Genomic DNA, 13,690 nt, shown 5'->3' on the forward strand with positions numbered 1-13,690 from the left:
AAACACAGATTTTTTAAAAAAATAAGTATTTGCATGATTCCCCAATAGATGTGAGCTAGTAATTCTCTCTTTTGGACTCTGCTGTTGAATAATGTGTTTATAAATCACACAGTTATGTGTGAACACTCCCATAGTTCAATTTTGATTAAGCTAAGTGGAATCTAATTTGATGTGTAGCAGCTGCCTCCTGTTGAGCAGCATGTTAACAAGAAAGGGATCCATTCCTTTCGGAAAGTATTCATGCTCAGGACATCAATCAAATAAAAGAAGTAGGAGCTCCTGGAGGCCAACGGTGACGTCAGTAGTAGTGTGGGAAATGATAATTACAGAGGCGCTGGAGCACTTCTTCAGCACAGCACACACATTTATTGCCTCTGTATTGTCTGCAGAAGCCAACTGCATTTGCTTGCTTTGGTGACAATAGAAGCAAAAGGCCGTGCTGCTGGCTTACTAATGAGGAGATCAGGAGGACAGAGTCTAAACGGACAAGAGATGTGAGTACAATTTGCAAACACCTGGAAAATTGCTCCCTTTACAACAGGCTTTGCCTTGTTTGATGCCACGTAAGTTGGTGCTTTCCTTTTGACAGAATGCTGCATTGGCATAATACTCTTGTGTGAATTTTATCTGGGTGTGTTGACGCATTTCCATTTGGTCATTTTGTACTTTGTGTTTCCTCCTCGGTGACATCTCGGTCCGAGACACCCACTTTCTTAATGATGATCCATTACAGCTTTATCCAGTGTTTTATTGGTTTTGTAACCAGAGGGATGAGGAGAAGATGCACTGCAGCTGAATTCATTCAGTTCACATAAGAGTATGAAATCCTGCTGTCGCTTTTCTGTTGCGCCAGTTGCATTAGGGTTATCTGATAGGAGTCTCTGAAGTGTTTTACAGTCATATTTTCTGTGTGCAGTGCATTCAACCTGCATGATCTGCAAGGTTTTTCCTTCATGCATCGTTTTCATCTTTGATTGATTTTCAGTTATGAAAATGTGTACTGTAATGTTGCTGCTCTTTGCCTTGTAATTACTGTACCTAGCCTGTAGATTAAGTGAACTACAGCGCAGTATGTTAGAGTGCAATAGTTTACATACAGTAGGATGTTATTGTAGAGGTGAGCGTGTGTTTATAATTATGCGTGTATCTTCTAATACCATAAAAGAAATGCAGTAAAATTATTGATAATTAGCCAAAATAATAAGATAATGATCTTTTTTGTAAAAAAGCAAACATTAATGTTTATGTTGTCTTAGTGAAGCATTATACAGTATTTGTGTGTGAAACGCATGGATGAGATGGAAGTTTCCAAAAGAAAATGCTGAAAGCTTGAGCCCAGATCACATTCACTTGTGTGATTTTGCATAGTTTACCAAAACAACAATAAAGTACATACAGTAGTACAGAGAGATAAACACAATGATACAGTCAGTGAAACAGAGTAGATTTATCTTTTTTTTACATTTTCTATGAAGAAACAGGAAGGTAGATCATACATTAAATTTTGAAAATGAGCTGTTTGCTCTCTAATTTCCTTATTTTTCTCATCTAATAAAGTCCTTCCTTGTATAATTTGGTTCCAAAGCATGTAGAAATATATATTTAAAATATTTTCTTCATGTTCTTACAAGCACAACCCAGAGAGGCTTCTTCTATTCAGAGAACCTAAGTAACACAACTAGAGCAGAAAAAACACTCCACTGAAATTATGTCTTGTTCTTATGCATTAATTAGGTTAGAAAACATTGGTTGGATTAGCAAATCACTGAGATAAGCATTTGTCCAGTGCATACAGACGTACCAGGGCAAAATCATTTAAAAACAGAACATCTTTTTGGTCACCTTTCTCTAACATGTTGTATACATGAATGCACTGTGTATATATCAGATGGAGAAAAGAGATGTAGTATCCCTAGACTGTAGAGATTTCCAGTTCAGAAGCTGTAATTTTTGTATCAATCAGGTTGTCTGAAGACTGTTCCTTAGGCTACTTTCAGTATACAAAGGTAGTTTTTTTCATTTTAAATTTGTATTTTTTATGTTACACAATATCTATTACTGCCCTGAGGTTCTTACATTGTTATATTGTACTTTCAAATTGTGCATCACAACAGAAACATACTGCTGGAGGTTATCTGGTCTAATGCCATTTCTAGCATGTCAAGACTGTGCTGTGTTAAACGGACAGTGTAAAGCATGTTTTTATACAGTATGGCTGGGTTTTAAGAAACAAATATGAGTGAATTTAACCTTCATTTCCAGAAGGCTTTAATTAAAATACTTTGGGTTACAAATGATCAAAAGCTGAAATGTTGTCAGAAGTGCTTTTTGCAGTGTCTGCAGCACAGGTGAGAGCAGTTGTAAGCAATGGATTTGCTTCAGGTGGTGTTTTGTGACACTGTGATTTAAAAAATCTGTTCTTGTGAGCTTTATGTGAGGAATTTTAAGGTGATTTATTTGATTTGGTATTAAGTTACAATATACTGTAAATGATGTAAGCGGTAGAGGGAAGAGGACTCATGTTGAGCTACATGAACATCTAAAAGAGCCAATTGTGTGTGAGAGAAACCATTCTGTTGCATGTACTGTACCAGACAGGCTATAGCAAACTAGACCTTAATGCCCAATCCCAGTCTTTAGTCCTGCAGGTTGTATTGATTACCTTAAATGTCACTAAGTGGAGATTAAGATAGCATGCTAACATCTCCTAATAAGAAACTGATTGACCCACTTAATTTATCCAGCGCTCAACTGAAATGAAAAACAGATGAAAATATGCCTCTGCAGAACTTTTAATTAGCGAGGAAAAAATGTAAATGTTTTTTCTCATAGGTGATAATTCTGTGCAGATTTTCATAACTTGTAGTATCTAAAAAGAGTTCATTACCATTTTCAGTTGACTAGCTAAAACTAAGTAAAAGGCTAAAAATTAATAGTATATAGACCACCATTCTTCAGATTCCATGTTTTCTAACCTAGAGAGGTCCCTAATAGCAGTTACTATTCTGCCATGATGGCATGAAGTACACAAAAGCATAGAAAAAATGTTTGGTTTTTTTTGCTTATCCTGACATTTTGACTAGGAGGATGTAGAATCTTTAGGAGTGCATCCTACTGAAAATGTTGTCTTTTGGAGCTAGAATCTGGCATTTATGTGTTCTAGTCCTCCTGAGGGAGGGATCACAATTTTGATAACTGCAGTAATAGTGGACTAAATCAAAATTGCTTTTGCATATCAAGTAAGACAGTTGCTGTTGTTGAAACCACGGGCAAAGTGCCTGGATTTGGTGATTCCTGGGGATGCAGAATATTTCATGACACCAACATGCCATCCCTGAAGACAGCCCTATAATTTCCAATGCGCATGCTGCCTTAATGGATTTATGTAAGAGCCCCTTCATGTGTTTCAGCAAAACCAGTTATTGACACAGAAAAGAAGATCTTCCTTTCAATAAGAAGCTCTGCATTGAAGCACATCAGTGACTATAATAGCTGACAGCCCAATGTTACTTTGGTAAAGTAATACAGTACTTTTAAATAGGAAATCCTCGCCTCTAATAGGAGGCTTCATAAAATAGCAGCTAAGTTTACCTTAAATATAATTTGAAAAGACATTCTAGGTAGATGAACTGACACTATTGTGTGTCTCTGGGCTCATTCATATACGGTGGTAAGGATGAGTCTGTACTCCCCCTGATTATTGAAATGAGAATTACATAGTGGGTCAAAACATTAATAATAAATTTGTGAACGGTATTAAAAATATGGACCTGACTCGTAACCTATAAAATCTTCAATAAATAACTCATGTAAATCAGTGTTAATGAACTTAATGCTATTGACCAAAACATTTTATGTACAGAGACAGGCTTACAAGGATTTACAAGATTTTCCATGCCCATGTACACCAACAGTATTTGGGGCACTTTACAGGGTAAAACATCTAAACAGCATTAAACAGAAATATATAGATAAAACATGGAAAAGGGAGAAAAGGTATACACTAATTTAAATCTTTAAACTACTAAAATATGTAGCTCTCTCTGAAGAGTGCAAAGCCCTGCTCGGAACACAGGCAGTAAAGAGAAATGCTCACCATTGTGGGGATTTTTTGTGTAGAGCTTTAAATATTAAAAAATACAATTTTGAACTGAATCCACGGGGTAATTGGGAGCCAGTGAAGACTTGTCAGAAATGGGATGAGTTGGTCATGGAGACTTGAACATGTTAAAAGTTTAGCAACTGAGTTTTGAACCATCTGAAGGCTGTGTAGGGAGACCACTGTAAAGGTTATTGCAGTAATCCAGTCAAGATGCGATGAAGGCTTGAATCAGGGTTTCTACAGCAGTGTAATAAAGAAAAGATCGAATGTGGACAATGTTTCTGAGATGAAGGTAAGACTTTACAGATGGCTTTTACTTGTGCATAATTTGAAGATACTGTTTCCAAGTTGTAGAGAAATGAGATGTACTGTATCTTAGCTGGAATTTATGCACATCACCTCAGTTTTTGTCACATTTAAATGGAGTGATACAGTACATACTGTAAGACTGTACATTATGTACTGTATTTCCACAAAGATGTTTTGTTTTAAAATAATTTATAATTCAATTTTAGTCTGTGAATTCAATAGTTAGTGTTACTAATGGTGGAAACTAGATGTAGGGATGCATCTTCAATTAAAAACTATTTTTTTATTCGACTAGTGTATAGTGAGACTATAAAAAGCACTGTAAAACAACATAATTGGCTTAGCAGAATAATTCTACTTGCCAGACGGAAGGGTTTGGACATTACTAAATGTATTTTTTTTTTCATTGATCTTAAATTAGGGTTTTAAATGAAAAAGTGGGCCAGCACTTGCTAACTTTTTTTTATTGAATACAAAAGAACACTTCATCTGCAACAAGCACTGCAAAATGGTTCAGAGCACAAGTCGGATGAAAATTTCCAAAGGAGATTGGACGGAAGACTGCAGTAGGAAACTAGAACTTAGGGTTCTGATCCATAAAAAACATAGTTATGATGATGCTACTGTATATAATCTAATTGTATATAGAGAGGAATTTGCATGTAAAAATGACAGTAGAACTGAAGATCAGAATTGTGCCTCAGAGGAGGGCACTGTGTTGGTTGGACCTTTGACTGTCTGCTGCCATCTGTAAGAGACATTTCTCCAGACCTAATAAGCAGTCTAGCCCCTGCCTGCCTAGAAACCCAATAATTCAGTGCAGGTGCTCATGGTGTGAAAAACAAAAGAGTTTGGAGCTGGTCTCCTTTATTCAGGCGGTCCAGACTGCCTGAATGGAAAATTGATTGCCAAATTGCCAGTTTCTACTCTAAATAAAGTGTTCAGATACAGTACAATGAAAAGCGGTACATGTTATTAATGTCTTAGCAATTTAGTTCCTCTTTCCACAATTCCATTTTTAATGTATACTATGAGACATTAGGATGAGTATTGAGTATTTTTTTGGCATTTATTGTGTTTTCAGTGTCTCTCAGTATATACAGTACAGTATCTCTCTTTGTGTTACAAAAACAAATATGTTAATTAACACAATTTGCAGTGTAAAACTGACCCGGAAACCTTTTTTTAACAATTAAGACATTTGCCTCATGGTAAATAATTCTGACTAACATTTGTCTGCAAGTCCTTATGACATGAGACACATAATTGAGTTCATACAGTAGGTCACACAAACATCAGACTGCCAACTGCACCAGGAAGATATCATTTATCCAAAGAACAGCACTTTAACAGTAAAGAGAGACACTATTAAAATATACTCTTGGCGTACCACACTAACAGAGGGGAAGGTGTGTCCAGTTTTGCCAGCTGTATATTAAATTACAAAGGAGATATTTCCAGCCCATAAAATACACAAGACAATGAGAATAAAATTATATTTACAGTGTATGTACAGTATGCTTACTGGATATCTACAGTATATACTGTACATGACTTTGTTGTACTATATATAAAACAGCATAGTTTTTGTTCATCTTTGATTTATTTATTCAGTTTCTGGTGCAATCAGCATTGGTTTTATTACTTTATTTTGGGATTATTTAAATACACTTCAATGCAAGTGTATTTAACTACACTTTAACTACACTTTACCTTTAACTACATGTTGTCCATTAAATCCAAAGTCTGTCAAAGCATTTCTATTTATTAAATAGCATTCATAACTGCAGCTATTATAAGTTCAATATGTTTTAAAATGTATTATCAGCATACTGATTAACTGTGGTTAGTTAACTAGGAAACTGCGTATTCTTAGTTGCTACTGTAAGTGATGAGCCTGCTGGGCCACAGACTTTCTTTTGTTAAACTGGTTTTATTTACCTCATAATGGACATGAAAATGTATCTCATATCCCACTGCCAAGCCATACTGGACGCATCAGGGTTGTCGCCCTTTGCCCTCATGGTATGGAATCATGTGGAAAGCCGAGCTCAGAGTGGACTGTCTTGCTGCTCCTTTACCTCTATCTTAAAAATACTCTGAATTGTTGCAGAAATTGAAAGAGCACTGATCAGACCCCTTTCAATGTCTGGGCAAAGATTATGCTTGTGTGTTATTCCTATTTTGAAATGGATTTTAGATGTGACCTTGTTGAAGCCCATTTAAGATGACACACACTTCTAGTTCTCCTTCGTTTTCGATATGTGTTGAGTGTGGTATCAATGCCTTTTATACGGTCATAACCAGCCTCTCAAAGCCTTTGTCAGGCTCTTCAGTTTCTGTTTTTGGTGCACATGAAGCTTGTTCAGTACTGTAGAGTGGAAAATTACAATATACAGTAGGTAGGGTTAGCCTTAGCAGCATCTAAAAGTTCATCAGCATTAGTTTGGATTTGCACAACTGAGTGTTAGACAAATTGGTTTGAATTATTTAAGTGCTAGCAAAAAGGAAACAGATGGTGTGTCAAGTTCTGTGTCTTTAAATTGACAGATGTGTTTGAGGACAAAAAATAGGCTTCAGGGATATGTTTGACTGGATGTGTTTTTCAATATTTTGTAATTTGCACATGTAATTAGATATTATATTAAGCTAATCATAGTTTACATAAAATATTAATCCCCTTTTTAAACTGTATAGACTTACACTTGAAATTCAACAAGGAATCCTAGAGTATTGTCAACAAAAAGTTTAGCTAACAATTTTTTAATCTTGACTTTCAAAGAAACAACAGGATATATTCTTATTATATGCGTTATGACATATTATCATTGTACATAGTATGAAATAAAGGCTCTGCTTATAACATAGACTGAAGGAAGTACAGCATAATTCAATAACTTAACAAAGTGCATAGTATTGTCAGGCACACTTCGTTGGGACAATGCAATAAAACAGAGGTTAGTGGGATTGTAGTAGCCTTTGGCATTACAAAACCAATTGCACCTCCTATAAAATAATATTCTTATTTGGTACATTTTACAATTTTATCATTGTGATGGCAGAAAAAATCTTTAATTTGAGCAAAAGCAGGCATACATACTGTAAGAAATCCTGTGAAAAGACATCAAAATAAACACATCTTTTGAGCATAATCAATTCAATGTTTAGTTAACAAAACAACCTGTTTCATTAATTATCCTCCATAACCCAGTCCAAATTCAAACTAACCCTGGACTTTTTTTTACCAATTTACATAAGATAGATTTCATTAAACTTCCCTTTCAAAAATGAACAAACAGTTTTACTGATTCCTCATAGAGACATATTTTAATATATTTTTCACTTTTAATATTTAAGCTAAAACAATTGCCATTACAGAAAAATACATCTTGGAAACGGATTCATCTAAAAAAAGAGATCTTTAGATGCATATATTTTTCTATCAGTTTAATCTATTAAATCGAATTAACATTTCTGAACCTGTCCTGTGTTTTTCTTTTCCAACAGTGGCTTCCATGGACACTCAGGAAATCTAATTTCCCTGCAGCTTTAGAGACTGGAAGCTCTCCACACATTACTTATAGCTGGATCAAGCCTTGGTGGATTTATGCAATTAAGTGTGTGTGCACCTTGGAGGATAGAGGCATTCAGGTGATTATCTGATTGCCAGAAGGCTGAGCTGACACGGATATTTGGAATGTGACGAGGTGCCGTTTTTTTCGCCATGATGAACCAGGAGAAGTGGGTCACCCTTAGCCCTGCGGAATTTTCCCAGCTTCAGGAGTACGCTCAGTGTAGGTGGATCGTCTCATCTTGTGTGTGCTTTTGACCTCACTTATTAGCTGAGCTTTTGAACTAGAGCAATGGTAAGATGGCTCATTCTAAATGCTTAAATCAGTTTAGAAATTATATTGAGGGAATAATACAGCTTTGCTTTATACATGTAAACTGAACAATGTAACAAGGCCGAGGTCTTTTCCAAAACTTGGTATCCATCAGAAACATGAAATATAAATCAGTTACACAAAGTATAAAACAGATGATAAACAAAACCAAGTTAAAATATCTGCATTTTTGACTTACAGGTTTTGAAATGCTTCACAAGTCACTACGAAAGTTGAAAGCTGACACTTCAAATGAATCAGTACAAGACATAAACACAGGTCATGTCTGTAAGTGTTTTGAAAGATGTTGAAGGCTCATGCACACAAAATGTAGGTTCAGCTTCCCTCTAGGCAATCTGCCTCCTTCATAGATTAATGAACTAGATGGGCAAATTTTCCATCATTTGCCCATACAGTATGTCTGCTGTTTTTCATGCCTAAATGAGGCACTCATGATCAAGGGATTTTTATCCATCAGCAAAATAATTTACATCCTGTCTAAAAAGACTTCATTTGTCAAGAACACTTCGTAGAATTACTGTTCTGCATGTGTAATGTAACTAAATTACAAATCCATCCATGTATCTGTTTTCTGACTGCTTCTTCCAGTTTAGGGCTGCACAGGAGCTACAGCCTATCCAGGCAAGCAATGGACATCCAGGGAGGGGACACTAGTTCATCACAGGGCAGACACACAATCACAGAGAAGCAAATACTCACACCGGGGCCAGTTGTTCCAGATGCCAGTTAACCTACCAGTATGTCTGTGAACTTCAGGAGGAAACTGGAGCACCTGAGGGAAACCCATGCCAACACAGGGAGAACGTACAGTACAAATACCATGCAGATAGCACTCCTGGTCTGAACCCAGGGCCTAAGCGCTGCAAGACAGCAATGCTAACTACTGCACCACCATTGAAATTGAAAATCTGAAATAAAATTGTGTAAGATTAACTGATTTCTGAATATGTGTAGAAAGAAACAAGATAGAAATATTTTTTCACAATTTACATCCAGCATCCAGCAATGAAAATTAATTTAAATGTTTATACAATTGATTTACCATACACTGTTTTTCAGTATTTTCCCCAAGTTGGAATCAGTGGTTGCTGATCACATGATACAGTATTGATAAAGATGTGAAGTACAATTTGTTTGCAAGAAGTGCCGGGATTAGGATAGAATAAAAACTGGTTTGGGTTTGTGGTGAAATTCACAGAGTGTTTACAGGGGTTTTAATAACAACTTTGAGTAAAATACATCAGAATCGCACAGCTGTTTCAGCATAAGCACTTACTATTTGTTATTAGCTTCTATTAATAGCAAAAACAACTGATTGATCTTTTTTCTTAAAGATGTACAGACAGGTGACCCCTGTTGTTTCCCCCCAAGCAATCACTTGTGTTAATGGCCCATTTTCTGACTGATTGGTTTTTCTCTTGTCTTTAATTGGGTTTGAATTGTAATTTGACTAAAATGATCTGTACACCCTTATATTCTACCCTGTTCATGTTTATATTGGACCACCAATTCATTATTTCTAAAAGGAGCTGACAAAAAGGTGAGGCGAAAATTATTTTCTGTTATTAGCTGTAAGGGGACCTGTATAATGCAGTGGGTATACCTTTGGGCACGTGACTGGCTAGTTGTGGGTTCAAATCACAGACCCAGACAGTGCTTTTTGTACCTTTGAGAGAAATACTTGACCAGAATTGCTCCAGTCTACCCAATTGTAAGTGGGAATCAGGATTGCTGGGGGGTAAATCTCTGCGATGGTTCAGTGTCCCACCCAGAGGGGGAATCACAGGCTCTATAGCCTGCTTACCACAACAGAAACCAGGATGACCAGCTGTGGCTCTGGTATGGACTATTACTTTGGACTAACGTTGGAACACATGAGTGTACTGTAGATCTGTTTTTTTATAAATTCATAATGGCACCTAAAGAAACATCCTCTAAGGAACTAAGGAAGGTTTAGAGTGCTTTTCTCTATATCAGGGTGTTCAAAAGCTGTTGATTATATAAACACTCCCTTAGTACAAAAAGAGGCATTTACTGCTTAGAGACGAGGATGATTCAGCCTCTTTTACAGCTTATTATGAAAATGCCACAACTATTCTGCTGGCTGTACTTAGGTTTGTTTTCAATACCACTTTATTTGCATGATGTTTTATATAACTACATACAAAACCTGCTTAGAAGCTACATAATCATAGTCTAATAACATTTATAATCAAATATCCCTTATATCCTTTTTACAAAAAACAGGTAACGGTTTAGGTCATTCATGATGACCTAAACCGTAATCTTAACACTAATGCCCATCCTAACATTAGCCCCAATCCCAGCATAGCCCAATGTATTGATTTTTTGTATTAGTGCACTAACAACAGAATCTAAAGCTCTTTCAATTGTTATCATCCTTTATTGACTTATTTTAGTCTTTTCTATCATTTTTTTTTTCTGTTCCCAGTTGGATTTTTCCATTCATTGTTTCTACCAGGCAAAACATTCTGGTCATGTACAGCACATACCGTAAGCAGTATTGATGAACATTAATCAAGCGTGAAAAATACAGTCAGTGTGTCCTGCTGCAACCCCTGCTGAAAAATGATAGATGTTTCTTTATCATTAGTAAACATTTACATGATAATAAGATGAACACTAATGCTTATTTCAGTAGCTCAGTCAAACCATGATTAAACAAAGAGGAACGATTGAAATAATAAAGTCTATTAGTAGCTCGCCTGGCTGGGGAAAATGACAGCTGTCTGTAAGAACCCCCCCCCTCCCCTTCAATCAAGGATGAGCCATGGAACTGCTAAGAGGGTGAAGATGGGCCACAGGCAGAGATTTGAAAATGAACCCAGTAATTAGGAAGAGGAAAGGTGTTGATACAGTACTTCAGTTGGCAGAAGTGGGCAAGTTTTGGGTTTGACCTTCTCTCAAACCTTTGTTTTAAACTGATTAATATAGGTCTGTCTTCAAGCAAGGGCACAGTAGTACAGACATGACCAAGACGTGCCTGTTACAGTGTAAAGTGTTCTTGCAGTAAATCTTTTCTGAAAACGGTTTATCAGAGTGAAAATCAATATTCACCTTAAAAAGGAAATTTCTCTTTGTATTACACTGTTTTAGCTTCTCCATCTTTGAAAATGTTAATTGCCCCGGTCTCCATGGGGGTGAACTGATCAATAGAAAAAATCAAGATCAAATGGAGAATATTGAATTGTTTGGTTTTTTTTAATGTTCAAAAGCTAAAATGACTTTCTCATGAATGACGCACTCACTGATTAAGTGAGAATTTTTCATGAAGAAGTTCTTGGAGCAGCTCAGCCAGTAACAAAGCTTCTTTGGAGTTCAGGTTGATCCCCACAAACCAGAATCCTTAGTCTAAAGCCGAGACTACAGTATGTCCTTTTCCGTCTGTGCCACTACGGTGTTTTGGACATTTTGGTCACAATATCCTTGTCTTGTTAGGGGCCTGTAAGCCTGAAGGTCTGTGACTGAGAGCTACTGTAACTCTTGCAATGCACTATTGAGCTTTGGGCTTCAGTTAAACTGAGCTGCAGAGAACCAAGGGCCTCATAAGCACACGGTTTTACCAAAAACTACAACGCCTCTTAACTTGTGTCCACATTTGCTTAAATGAAACAAAATAGCTCCATTTTACAGCATGGCCCTTCTATTGCAATCTGGATTCCAGAGCAAACCAAGCATCTGCTGCTGCCAGCCATCCAAATGACAGAACCTTCTTTTCCTCAGTTTCCTTACACGCCCTTAGTCACCGTTCATTTCAGGCAACCTGGGTAGCAACAGAAGCCGCCACATCACCTGCAAGCGGCAAACACAGGCTGCTCTGGCCATTTCAAAGTCACCCAGAGAGCATCATGTTTATCGTGCAGCCCCTTACACTGTCTTCACTTCCTTTTTCTTTTCACCATGTAATTAATGTCTGCTTTGTCCTTTGGAACTCTCGCAGTGACTCAGCTCTCCCCTCCAAATACATTCAGTAAACATTTAATTGGAGTTGGCTTGAAATTCCAAAATACCCTCATGAGCCATTGAACTTGGGTGACCCGCAGCAGGTCCTGAAGCGTGTAATTGAAAACAAAACCACAAGGACTTCGTTTGTTTTTTACAGTTATTGTCACTTTTTACTCCAATGCTCCTAGAATTGTTTTAAATAGCTTTGTCTGATTGTTTATCGTGTTATCTATACTCCTTGCTGCACCCTATTTCAATAGACCACATCAAAGCAGATTGGAATGTGTTTTCACTGTTTTAGGTTTTTCTTCAATATACCATAAAATTCATTATACCACTGTCCCTTATTCAGAATCTTTGAGCTTTTGGCATTTCTATAGAGGTCTTTTTGCATTGTAAATTATTTTTGTACTGACTCCATCCTGGAAGTTAAAGGAGAAATTGCTTTTCCATTGAAAGATAAAGACCTATTGATGCAGCTGTGCTGCATGTTCCCAGAGCTGTACAGTGTAGGCTTGCAAGTGTGACCTTTCCAAAGTGCACAGGAAGCAAGAGCAGTAAAATATGAAGTAAGGACAGTCTACAAGGAAGTCTACAACAAGGAAAACTCAATGTTCATTTCCTATGGAATGCATGCCACATGCAGACAATTAGCTCTACTCAGAAATGGTTAAGTTTATCCACTCCAAGTGAATTTTTTGGTCTGAATCTCTGAGCACTTTATATCCCAAATTTATATCAGAAAAAAAGACTTTTGTATCAAAGAGAGTAAACTCCCTATACCTGTGTGATGTGTGCAACCCTTCCCACAACATTCAATCCTTTTCTCTTAGATACTGTACCTTGCAGTACCTAACAGAACGGCGGTGAATACCCCCAGTTACGGGGGAATTCAAGAATATAGGGGTTTTACGTCACCCCCATGGACTCAAAGGCTGCGATATACAGTACAGCAACTGCAACAAGCACTCACTGACGAGCAAACATACTGTATCTAATAAGCACTCATATTTTAACAAAACTGATTTTAGGTTGAATTACTATACTTAAAGGGCTTGCAACAGGATTTCTTTCTGTAATCTATTTAAATGATACACATTTGGATTTCCTTTGCAAGCTATTCATCGTGCAGAATGCACATCTAAATAATGAATACGCTAAGGTTTATGAATGTCCTAAGGGTGAAATGTTTAACTTAGTCTTGACATACCTCATGTTAATTGGTTTGTATATTGTGACAGCTATGCTGTGTCATCTGAAAATTGCAGTCGAACAACAGTTCATTTCATCACCAAACAAAGCACTTGGCAAGCCTTTCGTACAATTGCATTTTAGATGTCTCTCTGTTTTATGGCGATTTTCACAGACGGGTATCATTTTAAATCTTACATCCTGGATGAAGGAAGCA

General features: G+C 36.8%; 1 protein-coding gene across 3 annotated transcripts in view; it reads left to right on the forward strand.

Annotated features, from left to right (window-relative positions):
- The first annotated feature begins 234 nt into the window (after positions 1-234).
- The window catches only part of dgkb (diacylglycerol kinase, beta), a 108,870-nt gene continuing 95,414 nt past the window's right edge, over positions 235-13,690 (forward strand). For 2 of the 3 annotated variants that reach the window (XM_088600452.1, XM_088600453.1), the window contains exons 1-2: positions 235-494; positions 7,919-8,205. In XM_088600452.1, coding sequence (XP_088456578.1) covers positions 8,136-8,205 — 70 coding nt within the window. In that variant the 5' untranslated portion in view covers positions 235-494; positions 7,919-8,135. The remainder of the gene's footprint in view (positions 495-7,918; positions 8,206-13,690) is intronic. The other variant, XM_088600454.1, reaches the window with a different exon arrangement.

The sequence above is a fragment of the Lepisosteus platostomus genome, chromosome 12 (assembly GCF_059453375.1).
Source record: "Lepisosteus platostomus isolate fLepPlt1 chromosome 12, fLepPlt1.hap1, whole genome shotgun sequence".
Classification (NCBI taxonomy): domain Eukaryota; kingdom Metazoa; phylum Chordata; class Actinopteri; order Semionotiformes; family Lepisosteidae; genus Lepisosteus; species Lepisosteus platostomus.